This window comes from Lynx rufus, unplaced genomic scaffold (assembly GCF_022079265.1).
Source record: "Lynx rufus isolate CCGP_SWC_20201006 ecotype Redwood Valley unplaced genomic scaffold, mLynRuf1.p SCAF_9, whole genome shotgun sequence".
NCBI lineage: Eukaryota > Metazoa > Chordata > Mammalia > Carnivora > Felidae > Lynx > Lynx rufus.
In genome coordinates, this window is record NW_025814897.1 from 39653288 (window position 1) to 39675273 (window position 21986).

At 37.6% G+C, this 21986-nt stretch overlaps 1 protein-coding gene across 1 annotated transcript in view; it reads right to left on the minus strand.

The window, feature by feature from the left end:
* Positions 1-1328: 1328 nt before the first annotated feature.
* The window catches only part of HEPHL1 (hephaestin like 1), an 80497-nt gene continuing 59839 nt past the window's right edge, over positions 1329-21986 (minus strand). The window contains exons 15-20 of the mRNA XM_047072505.1: positions 20246-20352; positions 8484-8706; positions 6801-6940; positions 2374-2536; positions 1628-1690; positions 1329-1531 (exon numbers count right to left, since the gene is read on the minus strand). Coding sequence (XP_046928461.1) covers positions 1329-1531; positions 1628-1690; positions 2374-2536; positions 6801-6940; positions 8484-8706; positions 20246-20352 — 899 coding nt within the window. The remainder of the gene's footprint in view (positions 1532-1627; positions 1691-2373; positions 2537-6800; positions 6941-8483; positions 8707-20245; positions 20353-21986) is intronic.

A 21986-nucleotide genomic window follows, 5' to 3' on the forward strand; every position in this document is an offset into this window, starting at 1 on the left:
GGCATCGCAGGGCACCTCGAGCTAAGGGCAATGTCTCAGTCTAGTCATAAGCAAAGTTGCTTTTATCAATCTTAACCTAATGTTTAGGCATGCGTACAGAGAGTATGGATTGCCTTGTAATGGGTTGACTTTAGCTGCTGATATTTTAATTGTACATTTGAGCCTTTCTGAAAACTGTAATGCACATCTTCAAAGCTGATTTACTGATTAAAAACTTCCCACTGGTATTCTCTTTTTCTAGCCTTTTCTTTTCTTTTCTTTTCTTTTCTTTTGTTTTCTCCTCCCACAAAGGGCTATGTCTTTAAGAGGCATGGAATCAAGAATGTTTTAAGATCTCTTCTCGCAACCAGTCAGCTGCACTGATGAATTCTTTCTGGTGTTTGTCACATGATGAGGCTGTTTTTATTTCCTAGAAGATGCAGACATGGGAAGATCCTGCTAGGCGAATGAAAAATCAGACTCAGAGCTCAAGTCAAGACTCGCCTTCTGCAAAGTTTCCCTCCCTCGTAGAATCTCTCACTCACCTTTTAGGGAGTCTCTGTCTCATCACAGGAGAACCTAGCCTGTGATTTTACAGCTTCCAGCCCTCCACATTCTCAACTATAAGTACAAATTCTCTAGATGATTTTTGGAAAAAAAAAAAGTTACAATGGAAACATTGTAAAAACATGTAAGTGAGGTGTAAACTTTAAAGTATCTCTATAGGTTTGCATAAAAACAGCAGCAATTATTTTCTAAAATGCTGATAACTTTGCCTTCTGTGGCAAACTGCATAGGCTGTTTATATTCAAGTGGAAAAGGCCAGGAGAGCTGGCAAAAAGCCTCCCCAAAACTTCATCTGATCAAATTCTATCAGCAGATACTGAGTTAGACATTTTCGTGAACTCCTCAGAAAGTTATTTTCCCTGGAATGACTAAGAGAAGCGTCTTACATAACAGTGTTGAAAAATCAGTGCTACTCCCGTTAGATGTCTGAGGACTTATAACTCTTTTCCCAAGGTCGTCCTTCTGGAAACTTGGGATGGTTAGCTGAGGAAGCACTGTCTAATCTAAGAATTATGAGAAATGGAAAATAAAGATGCCTTTCAGAGGGTTTCCCCACTTCAGCAAATTCATTCAGAGAACAGGCCGAGTGTGTTTTCTCGGTCACACCTATTCTCCTTTCTGTTTTTCATACCTGAGGATTATTCACAGCCCATTAAAAAATAAATAAGTAAAAGCAAATTGCTTTGTGTTCCGGACGATCAGAGCCTGATCCAGGAATAATGTAAACCTTTCTCGATGAACGATATCTTGTCCAGTTTCCCTGCTGAGGAAGGCCAGCTGGGTCACAGAGCATCCGTGGGGAGTGCGCAGGACTGGACTTCCTGGTACACAACCCGCTTCCTTGCAGAGTGCAGGCTGAGGGAGAGAACCACTGTGGAGGCCAGGAGGAGGAGGCCGATGATGAAGAGGATGACCAAGGCTGCTTTGGCTCCCCTAGGACCCAGATTCTTGCCAAAGAAATAGAGCTGCTCCTTGCCAGGCTCTTCTGTGAACAAGAAGAGGTGAGGTGTCAGTCCTCTGCCTTTCCCCAGGGAGTGAACACTGACCACTCACATGCAGGATTCGGGGAGGGTATCATTACCGTTGGGGGGCACTGTGGACGCTGCTCCAGACGGAGACTTGGTGGAGTAAGGGATCCTGTTGTCTGCACAAAGAAGACAAGGTGATTGTTTTATAAACAACGGAAGTAGATTCTTTTCATGACGTGAGTTATTTCAAGAGTTACTTCATTGTACCAATGAGGATTTTATCCCATTTGTGTCCGCAAGTCTTTCTGAAATTCTCCCTTTTCTACTTCACACCAGTGCACATGCTGTTCTTACCCCATCTACCTTTCAAGCTTCTGCCCACCCATTAAGACCCAGCTGAAGCATTATAGCCTCTAGAATGTTTGCTCATCCCCCCCCAAACTATAAACCATTACCTCCTACTGCTGCCACTGAACCTGTCCTCTGTACTCTATTTTGGCATGTATCGCATTCTATTATAGTTACTATTTATGTATTTATTTATTTATGAGAGACAGACAGAGTGCAAACGGGGGAGGGGCAGAGAGAGAGGAGACACAGAATCCGAAGCAGGCTTCAGGCTCTGAACTGTCGGTGCAGAGCCCGAGGTGGGGCTGGAACTCACCATCTGTGAGATCATGACCTGAGCTGAAGTCAGATACTTAACCGACTGAACCACCCAGGCACTCCTTATAGTTTCTATTTATATGTCTGTTTCTCTTACTTGACTCTGAGCTCTTGGGGGGTCTGGTGCCCCCTATTTTCAGGGCGTACAGGAAGCCCGGTGCTATCGCCCATCATCACTGACAGAAAACAGTACCTATGTTCCGAAGGACCGTGTAAGTTGTTTCCATGCCAGCGTGGATGTGGTCAGACACATGACAGTGTAACAGCCATGTCCCTGGGTGATCTGCAAACAGCTCAATGGTTTGGAATGTCCCAGGAAAGAGATCATACACATCTTCTCGGTAAGATTTATCTATCTGTGGAAAGAAGGTAATAAAGATAAGAGCAGAGGGCAATAAAATTGAGAATAGAAAAATAATAGAGGTAAATCAAAGAAAGCAAAAGCTGGTTCTTTGAACAGGTCAGTAAGAGTGATAAACCTTGTGGTAACCATCCTCCACAATGGCCCCCAATGATCCCTGCGTCCTGATATTCATAACCTTTGTAGTCCCCTTCTACAGTGTGTGAGAGTCGGTCTCTGAGACCAGCTGTGTGCGCCAGAAGTGATGGCATTCTACTTCCAAAAGATTTAGACCCTCTCTCTTGCTTCCTTCTCTTGGATCACTCAGCCTGGGGGAAGTCAGCTCCTGTGCCATACCCATGTGGTGAGGAACTGAAACCTTCAGTCAACAGCCCTGTGAGTGAATTTGGAAGTGGGTTCTCCAGTCCCAGTCAAACCTGATGACTGCAACTCCAGCCGACATCTTGATTGCAGCCTCATGAGAAATGCTGAATCAGAACCAACTAGTTAAACTACTTCCAGATTTCCGACCCGAAAAATTGTGAGTTAGTGTTTGTTGTTTTAGGCCACTAAGTTTTGGAGTAATTTGTTACACAGGAATAAAAAACGAATACAAACTCATAGACAAACAGACCAAGAAAAAAAAGCCCACAGATTACAAATACTAGGAATGAAAGAGGGGGACATCACTAAGGCCTTTCAGACATTAAAAAGGATAATAAAGGAATATTATGAATAACTGTGATTCTACAACTTAGGTGGTATGAACAAATTCCTTAAGATGAAAACTGCCTCACGTCACTATTCAGATTATCTGTTAAAGAAACTGAAATTACATTAAGACTTTCCAACAAGTTAAAATTCTAGGTCCATATGGCTTCATTGGCAAATTCTGCCAAACATTTAAAGCAGAAATAATACCAATTCTAAACAAACTCTTCCAGAAAATAGAAGAGGAGAGATCACTTCTAACTAATTTTATGAGGCCAGCATTACCCTGATACCCAAATCATACAAATACTTTACTAGAAGAGAAAGCTACAACCAATATTCTTCATGAAAATAAATGTAAAATCCTTTAAAAAAAACACTAGCAACTTGAATCCAACAATATATAAAAAGGATAATGCATTATGACAATCCTGAGATTGAAAACTGTTTCAAAACTTGAAAATCAATCTATGTAAATCACCAATGCACTAAAGAAAATAATTCACAGACTAAAGAAGAAAAATGTGACCATCTCAATAGATGCAGAAAAAGCATTTGATAGAATTTACCATCTGTTCATGATAAAAACCATCAGCAAACTAAGATTAGAAGGAAACTTCTTCCACTTGTTAATAGGATCTATTGGAAGAAAAAAAAACCCTACAGATAACTTTATATTTAATGATGAATGACTGAATCCTTTCCCCCCATCACTAATCATATGCAACATTATCCTAGAGGTCCTAGCCAGTACAATAAGGGAAGAAAAGAAATAAAAAGTATACAAATGGAAAATAAAGAAATAAAACCATCTTTATTCACAGAAAAGAAGATTGTTTATGCAGGAAACCATCACCCCCAAATCTACAAAAAAGCTACTAGAACTATTTAGCAAAGTTGTAGGATACAAAGTCGATTATACAAAAATCAATTATATTTCTGTATATTGGCAATGAACAATTAAAAATTGAAATAAAGACAATACCACTTATACTATCACCAAAACCTATGATATTACTCAGGCAATAATCCAACAAAATATGTGCAAGATATGTATGCTGAAACTACAAAACACTGAAGAAAGAAATCAAAGAAGATCTAAATAAACGGAGAGGTATGCCACGTTCACGAATTGGAAGACTCAATATTGTTAAGATATCAATTCTCAAGCCAATGTACAGGTTCAATGCAATTCCAATCAAAATTGCAGTGGGATTTTTTAATAGGAATCAATAGGCCGTTTCTAAAATTTATATGGGAAGGCAAAGATCTAGAATAGCTAAAATAATCACCACCTGATTTCAAGACTGGCTATCATACTAACGTAATGAAGACAGGGTGGTATTCAAGAAAGGACAGAGACGTAGATCAATGTAACAGAATAGACAGTCCCCGAACACACCCACATATATACAATCGATACGAGTTTGACACAGTGGCCTTTTCAATGAATGGTGATGGAATGACTGGATATCCATATACAAAAATTAAACCTTGACCGTATATGAACGTTAAAATGGATCAGAGGTCTAAATATAAAGCCTAAAACTATAAAACTGCTAGAAGAAAATCCTCGTAACCTTGAGTTAAGCAAAGACTTCTCAGATATGACACCAAAAGCATGATGCATAAAAGAAAAAAAATAAATTGTACTTCATCAGAATTAAGAATTTATGTTCTTTGGGGCACCTGGGTGGCTCAGTCGGTTAAGCGTCCAACTTGGGCTCAGGTCATGATCTGTTGGTTTGTGAGTTCGAGCCCCGCATCGGGCTCTGTGCTGACAACTGAGAGCCTACTTCTAATTCTGTCTCCCTTTCTCTGCCCCTCCTCTGCTTACACTCTCTTTCTCTCTCTCTCAAAAATAAATAAACATTGAAAAATAATAATTTATGTTCTTTGAAAGATAACATTAAGGAAATGAAAAGATAAGCCACAAACTGGGAGCGAATATTTGCAATTGCATAGCAGGTAAAGTATGTGTACGTATAAATTCCTCAAACTCAACGATAAGGAAACAAACAATGAAATTAAAAAATGGGCATAAAATGTGGACACTTCACCAAAGAAGGTTTACGGATGGCAGATGGTAAATAAGCCCATGAAAAGGTGCTCAATATCATTAGCCATTAGGAAAATGTAAATAAAACACAATGAGATACCACTATTTACTTAATAGGATGGTGAAGAAAAAATGAATAAAAATGGAAGACCCCAAGTACAGACATGGATATGGCACGGGTGATGCTACCATACTTTTCTGGTGGGAATGCAAAGTGGCACTGCCTCTGTGGAAGTATTTTGGCAGTTTCTTATCAAGTTAAGTGTACACGTATCACATGGTCTAGCAATCCAACTCCAAGGTATTTTCTCACGGGAAATGAAACCTTAGGTTCACAGGAAGATACGTATACAAATATTTATAATGACTTTACTTGTAATGACCCCAACGCAGAAAAGACCCAAATGTCCCTAAATAGGGAAACGAATTAGCAAACCGCAGTATATTCATCCACTGGACTCCTACTCGACAATCAACTAGAACACAGTGTTGATGCACACGAGACGGATGCAGTTCAAATGCCTATGCCAAGTGCGACAGGCCAGATTCAAAGTGCTATGGGTGGTATTTATATGACATTTCCGTGAAGGCAAAACGAGAGAGATGGAAATAAATCAGTCAGAAGTAGCTGGCTCCAGAAAATGCAACACGAACATTTAGGGGGTGATGACACTATTTTAAGATGACACTACTGTATGTGCTTTCCAAAACAGGGACTTTTACTCAATGTAAATTACACTGAATTTTACAAGTTTACAGACATAATACAAAATAATTGCAATTTTATTGAATTCTATAATTTTTACATTTTTTACAATTTTTACAATTTTATTGTAAATTTTTACAATTTTTTCGAATTTTTACAATTTTTACAATTTTATTGAATTCTATAAATTTTCATACATTTTTTAACATGTGAGTTGAAAAGGCCAAATTCTGAAAAGCAGGATAGCCATTTAAGATGTAAAACTGTAGTCACTGTAGACTAATACTGGGTATCTTAAACTATGATAAATAAATATACAGAGGGGAAAAATAGATGTTTTATTAAATATACTATTTATTCCTTCTTGTATAACTAGAAAAGGACCAATGCAGTTACTTCCACAGATTAGATGTGATGATTCTTTTCTATTCTATTTCCTTATAGATTTCACTAAGCACTTGGGATAACTTACTTACTTATTTATTTGTTTGTTTATTTTTGAGAGAGAGTGGGGGGGCACAGGTGAGCAAGGGGCAGAGACACAGAGAGACTCCCACGAGGGGCAGAGAGAGAGAAATTGAGGGGAGGGGGGCTAGAGAGAGAAAGGGAAGTGAAGCTCAAGCTTACCCAAAGCAGGACTCCTGCTTACCTTGAGCTCACCCAATGACGGGCTCACATTATTCTGTTCCAATCTCTAATATGAACCTCACAAGCCTTAGTGCCAAATAACTCTCTTTGTTCACAGTGAAAAAGTGAATCTTTTAGTTCAAAAAATCTTCCCCAAAGCATATTCCTTATACTTACTTTGAAAAGAAAGCTCTCAGCATGATAATGGATGGTATGTATGTCCACTTCATTTCCTAGTCCCAACAGATACCAGTTTGTCATTGTATCTTCATTCATGATAAGACCATGGAGATTCCCAAAAATCTTTCCATTGATAGCTAGGAAGGTGAAAAACAAAATAGCCTTCAATTAGCGATCAGTACTTAATCTGGTTTTAGAAATGGTTCAAGATCTTTAGGTTACCGATATTTTCATCTACCTGATAAACATGTCCCCACCATTCTAGACCCAAAACTCAGATTACTAAGAAATCCTTATAGAAGAGAGACAGAAAAGGGAAGTAGTAGTTAATTTTTAAAAGCTACGTCTTGGGTAGCAATGTGTGCTGTTTGGTTGCTTGTTTGTTTGGCATATTCTCTTTATGGAGAGGGTTAGAGGCTCATTTGTGAGGCAGCCATTACTTATACCAGTCTATAGATGAGTGAACTAAAGCACAGAGAATCAAGTTTATATAAATCAAAATTGAATGAATTAAGAGCCATTTCTTTAATACTTCACTTTCTGAGAACGAGTTTAGGGCAAGTTCCTAAGAATACCTGAATTTCCAAAAGAAGGAAAGCTTCACATGGGCTGAGCCCATGACCTAACAATGACCAAAGCAAATTCAAGCTGGATTGACATGATGGAAACTCTCACTCTTTCTACTAACTTTTTATTCTGTGCACCATGGCACAACCAAATGAGTTACATTTATTAAAAATAGAGAGCATACTAAGAAATTTTGGGGAAAGGGAAGCAAAACTATAGGAGAAAGAGTAGCCGAATCAGAAATCAGCCTACTATATTCTAATCAATGTTATCAATGAACTGATTTTGTGATCTCAGGCCAGCCCTCTTTTTGTATACGTTTGGTCAGAGGTAGATCTTGGACAGAGAGTGTGGATGTGTCAACATATTACTCTCTTAAAAAACAAAAAAACAAACAAACAAAAAAAACAACGAAACTACTGGGGCACCTGGGTGGCTCAGTTGGTTAAGCATCTGACTTCAGCTCAGGTCATGATTTTGCAGTTCGTGAGTTCTGTGCTGACAGCTCAGAGCCTGGAACCTGCTTCAGATTGTCTCCCTCTCTCTCTGCCCCTCCTCCACTTGCGTTCTGTCTCTCTCCCTCTCCCTCTCCCTCTCCCTCTCCCTCTCCCTCTCCCTCCCTCTCTCTAAATAAATAAATAAATAAACAAGCAAACAAACATTAAAAAAAAACACCTTAAATTACATAGAATTAAATAAATAACATAGACACTTTAAAACAGAAACTTGATCATGGTGCTTCATGTCCCAGCAACAGTTAAACCACGCCCTTAAATTTGATTAGCTAGATGTCATTGTGTATTCTTATAGAAATACACCAATAAGTGATGATTCATTTTTTAAGAATTACTTTATAGGCTTATAGTTTAGGGAGTCCAGCCTTCAGAGACAGAGCTCCCTAAACAACTGGTCCAGAGTCTCACTGGACCTTGCTGGCAATCAACCAATGGCTTAGTTCATTCCCTCTGAAGGGAAGTTTTCGAGGACTTTCCTCAGTCTAGGTGCCCCTGGGAATGGGAAAGGTTCAGAGAAGGAGGCTGGGGACTTCCTACAGTTATAGGAATTTCTATGAGTTTATCTCAGCAAGGGTTTCTTTTTAAACCTCTGGTGTACCATGCATTTTGTTGCTCTCTTCAAAATCGTCAGTGTGCTTAAAATCTCGTGGATCTTTATTGAGATACTTCTTAATATTGTCATCCAGATACCAGGATTCGTTCTCATTAAATATCAAAAACAGGAGAGCAAATTCATAATCAACATCGCTTCTTCTTCCCTTTTCATTCAATACCCCTTCTCTGCAAATAATCAGAGGACCCATCAAACCGCTATACGTATCCTGAAAGAAAAATAAACTGAATTAGAAGAGCCTTTACATAGTTTAATAATACAGATTGCATGCTCGTACGAGAGTCATTGTGAAAAGACTATTGGCCACAAAATAAGTATTAAGAAGCCTTGAGTGTTCCTAAAGATGAACTACAGAGTGACCTCTTTGAGGGCTGAGGCTGTGTCCTTCCATCATCACTGAGTCTCCAGAGCATAGTCCAGTGTCTAGTACATAGAAGATACTCAAATATTTGTTGAATAAATTAATTCTTATTTTTATTTTCTTGTTTGCTTTTCAAGTGAGACTACATGCAGATGCTTATATTCCATTTTCTATGGGTAAAAGTGAACAGGATAATTAGAAAATTATATGGGACCATGGATGACCTCCACGTCAAATTGTTCAGCCCCTAAGCTTTCTTTTGAACGAAAACTCCCACATGTCCAACTGCCTATTTAGATATTCCATCTGGATGTACTTCCTGCAACAATTCAATCTGCTGAGCATTTTTATAGTGGATTTTATTATTTCCCTCAGACCATTTCCTTCTCTGGAACTCTCTATTTCTGTTGACAGCACTATGCTATTTCCTGTCATTTAAGTCAGAAAACTTCATTTCAGTGTTTAATTCTTACTTCTTTCTCACGTTGTCCCATCTCGCTTGCTGTCAAATCTTATGTTTCTTTTCCCTTCACAATGCTTCTCCTTTCTGTGACTTTCTTTCCATTCCATCTGCCATCCATCTAGTGTAGGATCTTAATGCGTCACCCTGGATTAGAAATCAGTTCCTCTGTGGTCTCTGGCTCACCTCACCTGCTGCCTATCTTTTTGAGCACCATCAGCTTACTCTCATCACCCCCATATCTACCAGTCATCAGTGATTTTCCCATGATATTCCTTCTGCATAAAATACAAATCCTTGACAGGGCTGTAAGCCCCTCATGTGCTCCACCAATGGATTTTTCTATCTTATAATCCCCAAACTGCTTTCCTTTCCTACCTTATATGATAGCCAATAGGATGCTCAACATTTTCCAAACATACCTTTTATTTTCCTATTTTCAACTTTGCTCATAATGTTCTCTCTTCTTAGACTCCCTTTCCAATGTCTCCTATATAGCTCTGTACTCTTACTGAACTCACCAGATTCCAAGTTGTATTATAATTATGGGTGTGCACATGTATTATTTTCCCCAAAGATGATAAATTCCTTCAAGATAAGACTTTGCATCCCTCACAGAACTTGGTAGGTCCATTTGCATATTGCAAGTGCTCAATAAATATTTATCAGGATGCACAAAGGAATAAACAAATGTGGGTTTCCCATAATTCCAATATATAACTTTATTTTTTCAAATGTCTTGTGTTTCTCTCCTGAACTCTTGCAGTGTCCAGTACAACTCAAGGATGCTAATGCAGCCATCTAATATTTTAGATGAAGGTTAGATAATCCTTCACCTTTTTTAAATAATGGGCAATGCTTCATTATATGTCAGATACGCCTTTAGTTAGGATTTTGACTTGCGACCTAAAGTTCGAGACTAGTTGTTTTATATATACATAGTTGACTTGAATTCAATATTGAATCTTCAGTTTATTTATTATTCAAATAGTTTATAGTTTTGGTTATTATGTTTGGAGCGTGCTTTCCTTCCTGAGTCCAGATAATAACATGGTTAATGCCTTAAAAATGGTAGATTTCACACATCAAAATCTGTGATATAAACTCCATTAATACATATTTTTATTTTATAGTTATCTATTTACATATTCTCTTTTGCTTCCAGCTACCTTGTAAGTTCTAAATTTGGCAACTGAAATGTTGGGATTTCGTGTGTGTGTGTGTGTGTGTGTGTGTGTGTGTGTGTGTAACCTATATTTTAGATAAGGGTTGGCAAACGTTTTTTGGTAAAGCACCAGATGGTAAATACTTTTTACTTGGTTGGCCATGCTGTTTCGGTCACAGCCACTGTTAACAGAGACAATGGGCTCCAAATGGAATCACTTGTGCTAAGCCCATACAATTTCAGCCTCTCCCAGGAGTGGAATCTTAATCTGGAATGACATGGTCATCACTAGGGAGGTAATCTGCCTCATAGACTTCTGCCATCCCCCCTAAATGAAGGTGACCTTGACACAAACAATCCACTCTTTACTAGAAACCTCTTTATCCCACCCCCCTCTGCCTATGAAAGTTATTTTGTGCAGCTCTTTGGCGCTCTTTTCTATCTGCCAGATGGGATGCTGCTTGATTCGTGAGACACTGAATAAAGCTAATAGGAACTCTAAAATGTAGTCAATTGAGTTTTGTTTTTTAAGAGCATTGGTAGCCATGATGGAATCCAAAGTACATTCCTGATGGCATCAGGGACAATGAGAAACACAGGCATGGTACCTGCAAACCCTTTGAATTCTGTCTTTATTGCCGTTTCTGAGGACTGTAGGAAAGTTTTTCGTGGTTCTGAGTTCCACTCTCTTTGTGTCAAGTTCCCAATCTAATTAGCTTTCTACAGTTCCCCATATGATTGGAATCTCCAGCCCTTGGTTCAGTCCCCAAATTCCACATTTGTAATTGCTGGTGGTTATTGGCTGGAATCAGACTGGATCCAACTTAAAAACCGCACAGTGTCCAAAATACGATTTTTTTTACTTGCTTTGTGTAGGTAAAGTCTGTTGCTAATGGAAAATTGGAAGCCAAAAGCTACAAAATTGGTGGGCACGGGTTGAGCACGTAAAAGCTGTTACAACATCTGTTACCTAACTCTAAGACTCCTGTGGTAGGATAAGTTGGTCATGCAATGGGTTAGATTGACACTAGGTCACTCACCAACTTAAGAAAATGTCTGTGCACAGAGGTACTCTGTAAAACACCACATAATCCCCAACCCAGTGGCACATCCCCCATAGGTATTAGTTTGGCTCCAAGAGACCCAAAAGCTTAGCTTAAAAAAAATGGGGTCCTCAAATTCCAAAGAGTTGAGCATGCCACCTTCTGGCACACCTGCTTATTTTATGTCTTAGAACTATTTCCCAGAAACTATAAATATTAACAAAATGGCAAAATCTAACTAAAGACAACCTAGAATTATAATGGCCATTATGGGGAACATTCCAATGAGACAAAATAATTTATTTAAGAAGTTCACTTAAAAACAAGGGTTTCCAAATCAAACAGAAAGGGATACTTATTTTATTTGGTGTGTAAAAGCTTCCAAAAGGCTTTAAGATTCCAAAATAGCTTCATTAAAATTTTCCTTGCAAGGGGCACCTGGGTGGCTCAATTGCTTAAGTGTCTGACTTCAGCTCAGATCATGATCTCATGGTTTGTGAGCTCAAGTCCTACACTGGGCTCTGTGCTGACAGCTCGGAGCCTGGAACCTGCTTTGGATTCTCTGTCTCTCTCTCTCTCAAAAATAAAGAAAACATTAAAAAAATTTTCCTTGCAAAAGGCCAATGAAAAAAACAAAGATGCAAAAGGTATCTAAAACAATACCTAGGCCTTCCTCATTATACCCTCCGAGGGGTCCATCACCAAAACACTGGCCCAGAAATTGAGGTTTATTAGTAAACAAGTTTTATGCCATGTTAACAAATTTACTATGTGGAAGAATATATTGCTACAAATTATGAAATGTATTTTATTTTATTATTTTTTTAATATGAAATTTATTGTCAAATTGGTTTCTGGGTGTCGTATGAAATGTATTTTAAATTTGCCAAACCACAAAATACCAACGTAAAAGCTAACAATTATTTACTTTTTTATTTTCACTAGAAATTAAGGTGTTTAATGTTTAAAAATTCAATATACGTAAGCTACTAGAAACAATAAAGGCAACAACTCTGTTCACAAGGAAACTAGGCTGTGTGCTTTTGGTAAAAGAAGATATGAGAAATGGAGATGCATTTTTGTTGAGGGAAAGGAAACTAATTTTGTCCTAAAGCGAGGCTGGTTATTTCAAACTAAGGAAGAGAAAAAACAAAGGACAAAATTTGGATTTGAAAAAGGAAATTGTAGAAGGTTTGTAAAAGGGAATCTTGGGAAGGAAATTTTATGTGAGTCAAGCTGGCTAAGACTAATAAACTTGGTAAAAAAAATTTTAATATCAAAAGTATACTGATATATGGATAATGCTGGCCTTGTAGAATGCATTTGGAAGTTTTCCTTCCTCTTCTATTTTTGGAATAGTTTAAGAAAAATACATATTAAATCTTTAAATGTATCATTTAACTCACCTGCGAAGCCATCTGGTCCTGGACTTTTGTTAGTTGGGAGTTTTTTGATTACCAATTAAATTTCATTACTAGTAATTGGTCTGTTAAATTTTTCCATTTTTTCCTGATTCAGTTTTGAAAGATTTTATCTTTCTAGGAATTTATCCATTTCTTCTAGGTTGTCCAATTTGTTGGCATATAATTTTTTATGGTATTCTCCCTATAATCCTTTGTATTTCTGTGGTGTTAGGTGTTATTTCCCTTTTCATTTCGGATTTTATTTGAGTCCTCTCTCTTTTTTTTCTTCTGAATGTGTCTGGCTAAAGTTTTATCAATCTTGTTGATCTTTTCAAAGAACTAGCTCCAGGTTTCATTGATCTTTTCTATTGTTTTGTGTGTGTGTGTGTGTGTGTGTGTGTGTGTGTGTGTATTTCACTTACTTCTGCTTTGATCTTTATTATTTTCTTTATTCTACTAGTGTTGGGCTTTGTTTGTTCTTCTTTTTCTAGCTCGTTTAGGTGTAAGGCTAGATTATTTCAGATATTTCTTATTTCTTGAGGTATTGCTATAAACTTCCTGTTAAAAACTGGTATGGCTACATTTCAAAGATTTGTTTAACCTTATAGGGCTTCCCAGGTATGTAACTGTTTTCTTTTATCTTGCTGCTTTTAAAATTCTCTCTCTATCATTACTTTTTGCCATTTTAATTATTATATGTCTTGGTGTGGACCTCCTTGGGTTAATCTTATCAGAGGCCCTCTGTGCTTCCTGGTTCAGGATGTCTGTTTCCTTTCCCAGATTAGGGAAGTTTTCAGCTATTATTTCTTCCAGTAAGTTTTCTCCTCCCCTTTTTCTTCTTTGGGATCCCTAAAATGTGAATGGTATTATGCTTGATGTTGTCGCTGAGGTCCCTTAACCTATCCTCATTTTTTATTATTCTTTCTATTTTATTTTTTTTTATTTTTCTGCTTGATTGCTTTCCATTACCCTGTCTTCCAGATCACTAATCCATTCTTCTGCATCTTGTAATCTGCTGTTGATTCTCTGTAGTGTATTTCTTTTTATTTAAGTTATTGAATTTTTCATGCCTGACCATGCCTGGTTCATTTTTGTATTTTCTATCTCTTTGTTGAAGTGTTCATTGAGTTCATCCACTCTTAAGCCCAGTATCTTTATGACCATTGGTTTGAATTCTTTATTAAGCATGTTGTTTATCTCCATTTCGTTTAGCTCTTTTGCTATGATTGTGTCTTATTCTTTCATTTGGGACCTATTCCTCTGTCCCTTCATGTTGTCTAACTCTCTGTGTTTCTATGTAATGGAGAGGTCAACCACATCTCCTGCTCTTGAAAATGGTGGCCTTTGTAAAAGATGTACTGTAATGCCCTGTAACACATTGTCCTCCCATCACCAGAACCATGTGATACAGGGATGTTTCGTATGTGAGTTGTGTGCTTCCTATTGTTGTGGCAGAGACATGTTTGCTTTCAGTGCAGTGAGCTGCAATGACCTGCTGTGGATGTACAGGGCAGGGTCTGGTCCCTAGGCTATTGAGGGGCCTGTCTGAGACTGCCATGGGCTTGCAGGTGGGCAAGGTCAATATGTCACCCTGATACCAAAACCACACAAAGACACTACCAAACCACACCAAAACAAAACAAAGTCCCAAAGCCACAGGCCAATATCTATGATGAACAAAGATACCAAAATCCTCAACAACATATTAGCAAACAGAATTCAACAGAACACTTAAAATCATTCCCCACAATCAAGCGGGATTTATTCCAGGGATACAAGGGTAATTCGATATTTGAAATCAATGTGATACATCATATTACAAGAGAAAGGATAAAAACCATACGATCATCTCAACAGATGGAGAAAAGCATTTGATAAGATACAACTTCATTTTTGATAAAAACTCTCAACAAAGCGATTTTACGTATCTCAACATAATAAAGGTGATATATGAAAAACCCACAGCTAACATTATCCCTAATAGTGAAAAATGGAGAGTTTTCACTTAAGATCAGGAACAAAACAAAAATATCCACTCTAACCACTTCTATTCAACATAGTACCAGATCCTAGCCATAGAAATAAGGTGAGTAATCTATATATAGGAAACCTTAAAGACTCCACCAAAGAACTATTAGAACTGATAAATGAATTCAGCAAAATTGCAGAATACGAAATTAACATACAGAAATCTGTTGCATTTCTACACTAATAATGAAGTAGCAGAAAGAGAAATTGAGAAAACAATTCCATCTGCAATTGCACCAAAAAGAGTAAAATACTTAAGAATAAACCTAACTAAGGAAGTTAAGATCTGTACTCTGAAAACTATAAAACATTGACAAAAGAAACTGAATATGACACAAACAAGGGGAAAGATATTCCATGTTTGTGGGTTGGAGGAACAAATATTGTTAAAATGTCCATATTACCCAAAGCAATCTACAGATTCAGTGCAATCACTATCAAAATACCAACAGCATTTTTTACAGAACTAGAATAAATAACACTAAAATTTGTATGTAACCATGAAAGACTGCAAACTGTCAAAGCAATGTTGAAAAAGAACAAAACAGTAGGTATCAACAATACCAGATTTCATGATATGCTACAAACCTGTAGTAATAAAAATAATATGGTAATGGCACACAAATAGACACAGAGATCAATAGAACAGAATAGAGATACTTGACATAAATCCGTGATTATATGGTCAGTTAATCTATATCAAAGGAGGCAAGAATATACAATGGGGAAAAGACAGTCTCTTCAATAACTGGTGCTGGGAAAACTGGACCGCCACATGCAAAGAATGAAACTGGGCCACTTTCTTACACCATACCCAAAAATTAACTGAAATGGATTCAAGACCTAAATGTGAGACTTGAAACCATAAAACCCCTAGAAGAAAACAGGGTAGGAATCTCTCTATCTCTCTCTCTCTCTCTCTCTCTCTCTCTCTCTCTCCCTCTCAGTAGGAAACTCTTTGACATCAGTCTTAGCAAGTTTTTTCTAGATATGTCTCCTCAGGCAAGGGGAACAAAGGCAAAAAAATAAACAACTGAGATCACACCAAAATAAAAAGCTTTTACACAATGAATGAAACCAGTCACAAAATGGAAAGGCAACCCACTAAATGGGAGAAGATACTTGCAAATGATTTTTGAATAAGGGGTTATATTACAAATATATAAAGAACTTATACACTCCAACACCAAAAAAACAAGTAACCAAATTTAAAAATGGGCAGAGGATTTGAGTACACATTTTTCCAAAAATATATACAGATGGCCTACAGACACATAAAAAAAATGCTCAAAATCACTAGTCATCAGGGAAATGCAAATCAAAACCACAATGAGGGGCACCTGGGTGGCTCAGTCAATTGAGACTTCTGCTCAGGTCATGATCTCATGGTTCATGGGTTCAAGCCCCAGGTCGGGCTCTGTGCTGACAACTTGGAGCCTCCTGCCTGCTTTGGATTCTGTATCTCCCTCTCTCTGCCCCTCCCCCACTTGCACACTGTCTCTCTCTCTCTCTCTCTCTCTCTCTCTCAAAAATAAAATAAACATTAAAAAAAAGCACACAATGAGATAACACCTTACAATAGTCAGAATGGCTAGAATCAAAAAGATAAAAAAGATAGCAATGTTGGTGAGGATGTGGAGAAAAAGGAACCCTCTTGCACTGATGGTGGGAATGTAAATTTCCATAGCCTCTGTGGAAAACAGTAAGGAAGTCCCTCAAAAACTTAAATATAGACAAACCATATGATCTAGTAATTCCACATCTAGGTAATACCCAAGGAAAATACAAACAAATTTGAAAAGATATCTGCATCCTTATATTTATTGCAGTGTATTCACAATAGTTAAGATATGGAAGCAAATGAAGAGGAATACAACGGAATATGACTCAGCCTATAAAAAGAATTTGTGAGACTGTGCCATTTGTGACAACGTGGATGGCCCTAGAGGGTATTACGCTGAGTGCAATCAACAAAAGAAATTAAAATTCCATATGATTTCATTTATATGTAGAATCTAAAAAGCAAAAAAAAGTGAATAAAGAAACAAAGAACAAACAAAACCAAGTTAACTCCAAACCAAGTTAAACTAGTGGTTTCCAGAGAGGCGGTGGATGGGTGGATGGGTGACATAGGTAAAGGGAATTATGGGGGCGCCTGGGTGGCGCAGTCGGTTAAGCGTCCGACTTCAGCCAGGTCACGATCTCGCGGTCCGTGAGTTCGAGCCCCGCTTCAGGCTCTGGGCTGATGGCTCGGAGCCTGGAGCCTGTTTCCGATTCTGTGTCTCCCTCTCTCTCTGCCCCTCCCCCGTTCATGCTCTGTCTCTCTCTGTCCCAAAAATAAATAAAAAACGTTGAAAAAAAATTTTTTTTAAATAAAAAAAAGGGAATTATGAAGTACAAACTCCCAGTTCTAACATAAATAAGTCTAGGCGATGAAAAGTACAGCATAGGAAATATTGTCAATAATATTGTAGTAATATTATATGGTGACGGATAGTGACTGACATTTATTGTGGTGAGCATTGAGTAATATACAGAAGTGTTGAATCAGTATGTTGTACCCCTGAAACTAATAGTATGTTCATTATCCTTTTAAAAAACAGTACACTGGTATAAAGTTAGAATTTAGTTTCCTCTCTGTTAAAGTGATAAAATTTTCTTGGATTATTGATATACTCTTGATAAGAGATAATAAAAGGTGTGTGTATAGTTTTCTTTTTTTACCCAGATTACATAATCTGCCTAGAAAACAGAGATTCTATTTTATCAAAATAATTTTCTGTATTTCATGTTGTCTTTATCAAGTCTTCAATTCCTTGAAAGAGCTGAGTCTTCTCTACTAGAAGAGCTAAGATATTTTTAGAACTATTCAACCTTCTGTATTTGTGTATTTAACCCTCACTATTTAACCTTGTGAAATCTTTGTCACTATGGTTAAGTGGATAACTATTTATTGTTTCACAGAGACCTATGATCCTCTTTAACCAAGTGTTTTTAAATCTTTTGATATTTTTCAGAAACCTCCCAAAAATCAAATCCTAAATTAAGCCTTTTTGACCTTGAACCAACTTTGGGGATATTTTAAGAGGGTCCTGGGACATCTCAAAAGATTTGTTCTCCCCCCTTATTGAAAGAGAGATGTTAAAGTAATTAAGTGTATTTGATAGGTTAAATTACATGGGAAACATTGTGAAATAAGAAGTAATATTAAGCCTTTCTTATATTATATTCATATGGATATATATTATAAATGTTCTAGAAATTGATTAAATTCCTAGAAATTTGATATACCCTAGTATAATTTTATCAGTCATAATTCCATGTATTATTTTAAAATGTATATTACAGAAATAACCAAACTTCCTTATGAATTCCATTATAATGAACTCTCATCAGATCTTTAACCATGGAAAACTTTGAAGACTTTTATCATTCACAGAGAGTTATTATTTACTCTGATATTTTTGTAGGAGTGAGACTCATAGAAAAGGCCTTATCAAGTGCTCCTGACCATTGACACTTTTGTAAAAAGACCTCAAATACACATCTCAAAGCTGAAAAAGGCTCCAACACCTGATATCTGTTCCTGTAGAAATGCTAGAGATTTCCAAATCAAAATGACTAGGAAAAGAAATAGCCTACATTGTGATAAACTGCTTCCATCCAAGATGCCACACCAAAGCTGCATGCTTTAACTAAACATGAAACCCTTCCTTCTTCTCTTTCCTTCCTATACTCTGGCATTGGCCTGGAAAGATAACACCATCATCTCTCAGGCCCTTGCTAAATGGCGGGGGGAGGGGAGACAGAAACCTTTCAGACTGCTAGATTTGTCCTCCAAATCCATGATGCTAAAGACCCTGTGATCCTCCCTCCAACCAATTTTTCTTCTATTCTCAATTGACACCCCCCCACCACCACCAGTTAGGAGTGCACTTACAAAGTCCAACTTTTATGGCCAGAATATCCAGTATCCCATTTTTACCTTTCTCCAGTTGTAACTGTACTTTGCTCAGTTAAACACAAATACCTATGCAAATCATAGTCCATTTTCACCCCTACATTCTTATGATTATGTAAATCAGATCTGCCCCAATCACAAAAAGATCTCACTAAAAGTATGCATCTTTGCAAGGCCAAAGTTGTACTTGATCATATGATAGCCTTTTATTATCTTTTAGCTGAACAATGAGGTGCCTTTGCTGTGGCCAACACCACTTGAACCTGGATAACATTTCTGGGAAGTTGAAACTCAGATACACGAAACCACTGAACAAGCCACTTGGCTTTAGAAAGTGACTCCTTCAACCTGGTCTTTCTTTGACTTATTTGGTTTTGATTGGTTTGGGCCTTGGAGACCATGGTTCCAAAGTGCACACCAGATATGGGGGATTATTCTGCTTACAATAATCACAGTCGTCTCCCTGGTGCACTGTATTCCTTCAAAAGCTTGAAATGCATTTTCATAGCTGCTAAACAAGCAAATGATCTCACTAAGACTAGAACGCAGAAAAAGAATGAAGAAAATGACCAATTTAAGAAATGTGAACCTAAAGTTGTGTCCTATAAATACCACAGAGATTCAACAAAAAGCATTATGACCTGTGAATACCACACAGAAGATGAACAAAAATTGTGGGAGCTTCAGAGCAGTAGCTGGGAGAGGTGCTAATGCCTTAAATTTTTATCACATCTCTCAATTAAGATGAGAGTCTGATCAAAACGGGGGAATTGTTAAAGAGAGAGGGAGAGAGAGAGAGACAACAGGTCCAAAATAGAGTCACTTGTGCTAAGCCCACATCACCAAACTAAGGCTTAATTCCTAGGTTAACTAAAGTTTCAGTCTCTCCCAGGAGCAGAATCTTAAACTAGTCAATCTGGAATTACCTGATTAGCAGTAGTGAGACCCCTGCTATCCCTCAAAGGAAGGTGACCTTGCCACAGACAATCTCCTTTTTGCCGGCAACTTCCTTGTTTTAGTTCCTTCTGCCTATAAAAGTCTCTCATTTTTGTACACTTCTTCAAACATCCTTTCTATCTGCTAGATGGGACGCTGCCCATGAATTGTTGAATAAAGCTAATTAGATCTTTAAAATTTATTCAGTTGAATTTTGTTTTCTTAATACTATTCAACTCAACCATAAACAATGTTCACAAATGTGCATGGCCATAGTTTGAGATCCCTGCTGTTGGCCATTACACATATACCCACCAGAGTTGTGATAACTTGAGTAATTGGTTTAAAGTCATATTACTTTAAGCATTTTGGTTGCCCCCTTCATCTTACCTTCACAAAGTTTGCTGTTGAATAGTAAACCCACGGAATACAATTTGGGTCATTTGGTCCTGGACCAGACCTTTTAGGGACATTCCACCTGTAAGTTTTTATTTCTCCTGAAACAAATGAGAAGTAATAGAAAGAATTTACTAGTGTTACTTCTATTCCAGATGTTTTACCTAAAGAAATAACAAACAGATCTTTATGTACTTTGGTTAATATTTATTACTGGGGAGAATTACTCATTCATTTAGAAATGCTCCAATTAAACTCACATCTCGAGTTTCTCTATTCTCAAAATGGCAGATTTTTCATTTCAGACTATAGCTTTCTTTCTAATTTGCCCTATATATTATCAACTGATGTTTATTCAAGGCATAAAGACTTATTTTATTTTTCATTGTTTTTTCTCCTCAAAGTCCATATCTCCCTCACAAGAGCTATGCTTGAGCACACTTGAGTTACTCAGCCTTGATTTCTGATTGAATCACCAGGGAGCTTTGTAAACTCTTAACTGCTGAGATCTCATTGCAAACCAATGAAATTAGAGTATCTGGGGCCTAGGACAAGGGCATCAGTATTTTTTTTAAAGAGTCTCAGGTGATTCTAATGTGCAGATAAGCAGGACCTATTTAGAACCAGAGAGAATCAGAGAGACTTAGTTCCAAGTCTCAACCCTATCACTTCCTATTTATCTAACCTTTGACAAGCTACTTGACTTCATTGACCTTTAGTCTCCTTATTGGTAAAGTGGGTTAGTCATCCATTTTTCAGATTGTTGTGAAGGTTAAATAAAATTAAATACCTAGGTTAGTGTCTCACATTGAAGGCAGTTAATAAATGTTTATTTGTATGTATACTAATAACAAACGTATGCCAGGGACTACATCTATGCATCCCCTGTGGCTGACCCAGAGCCTTGCAGAGAAGTAATAAATAAACTCACATAAATTAGCAAGATAATCACATTGTAAACGTCTCAAATAAAAACGACATTTAAATCATTATCTCCTTTTGAACTATCTAGGTCCCATCCCCACCCCATCAGTACATACAACCTATAGCTGACTGTGAGCCACAAGGTTAAACAAAAATTATGCTTACATGAAACTGCTCCATATTTGCAAATACACCAGTAGGTTAGCAATATAATTTTAGGTCTGGTTTCCATTACCTTTCATAATAGCCCCCCTGCCTTGTTAATTGTAAGATAAACAGCTGATATTTAGCTTCCTAAATGCAAATGGCTAAGGGGTGGTGTTATTAAAGTTGGAATGATTCATTGTTCGCCCCAGTGGGGGGGTGCAGCTCTAAACAAAAAGAGGATGTTCTGTGCATGTTTGTTGAGTGGCATCTTTAAGAAGAAGGAGGAGAAATCTGAGAGGGGGCTGCTTACTTAAGGCACTAGTTTGCTTTCCTTATCTCAGGCATGCCTAGAATAACCATTCTTCTCCAATTTGCCTGGATTTTGTGCACCAAATTAGTTTCTTGCTCCTACCCCTAATCTCTGGACTCTCCCAAGACTTTCAGGCTTGTCAGAGACCCTTACAGAATCAGAGAGGGATCCCTTATAGAGATTCTCCCCTCAGAGTTTCAGTGAGAAAAATGCTTCTCTGCCATGTTCTAATCATTCTTCTCTCTAACCCCATAACCCCATCAAGGATGCTTAGAAGTCTAGTCAGCACAGAAGAGCTATGTCCCTTACTAGTCCTCACCATTAGGGCACAGCAGCCTGTGAGGGCTCACCCAG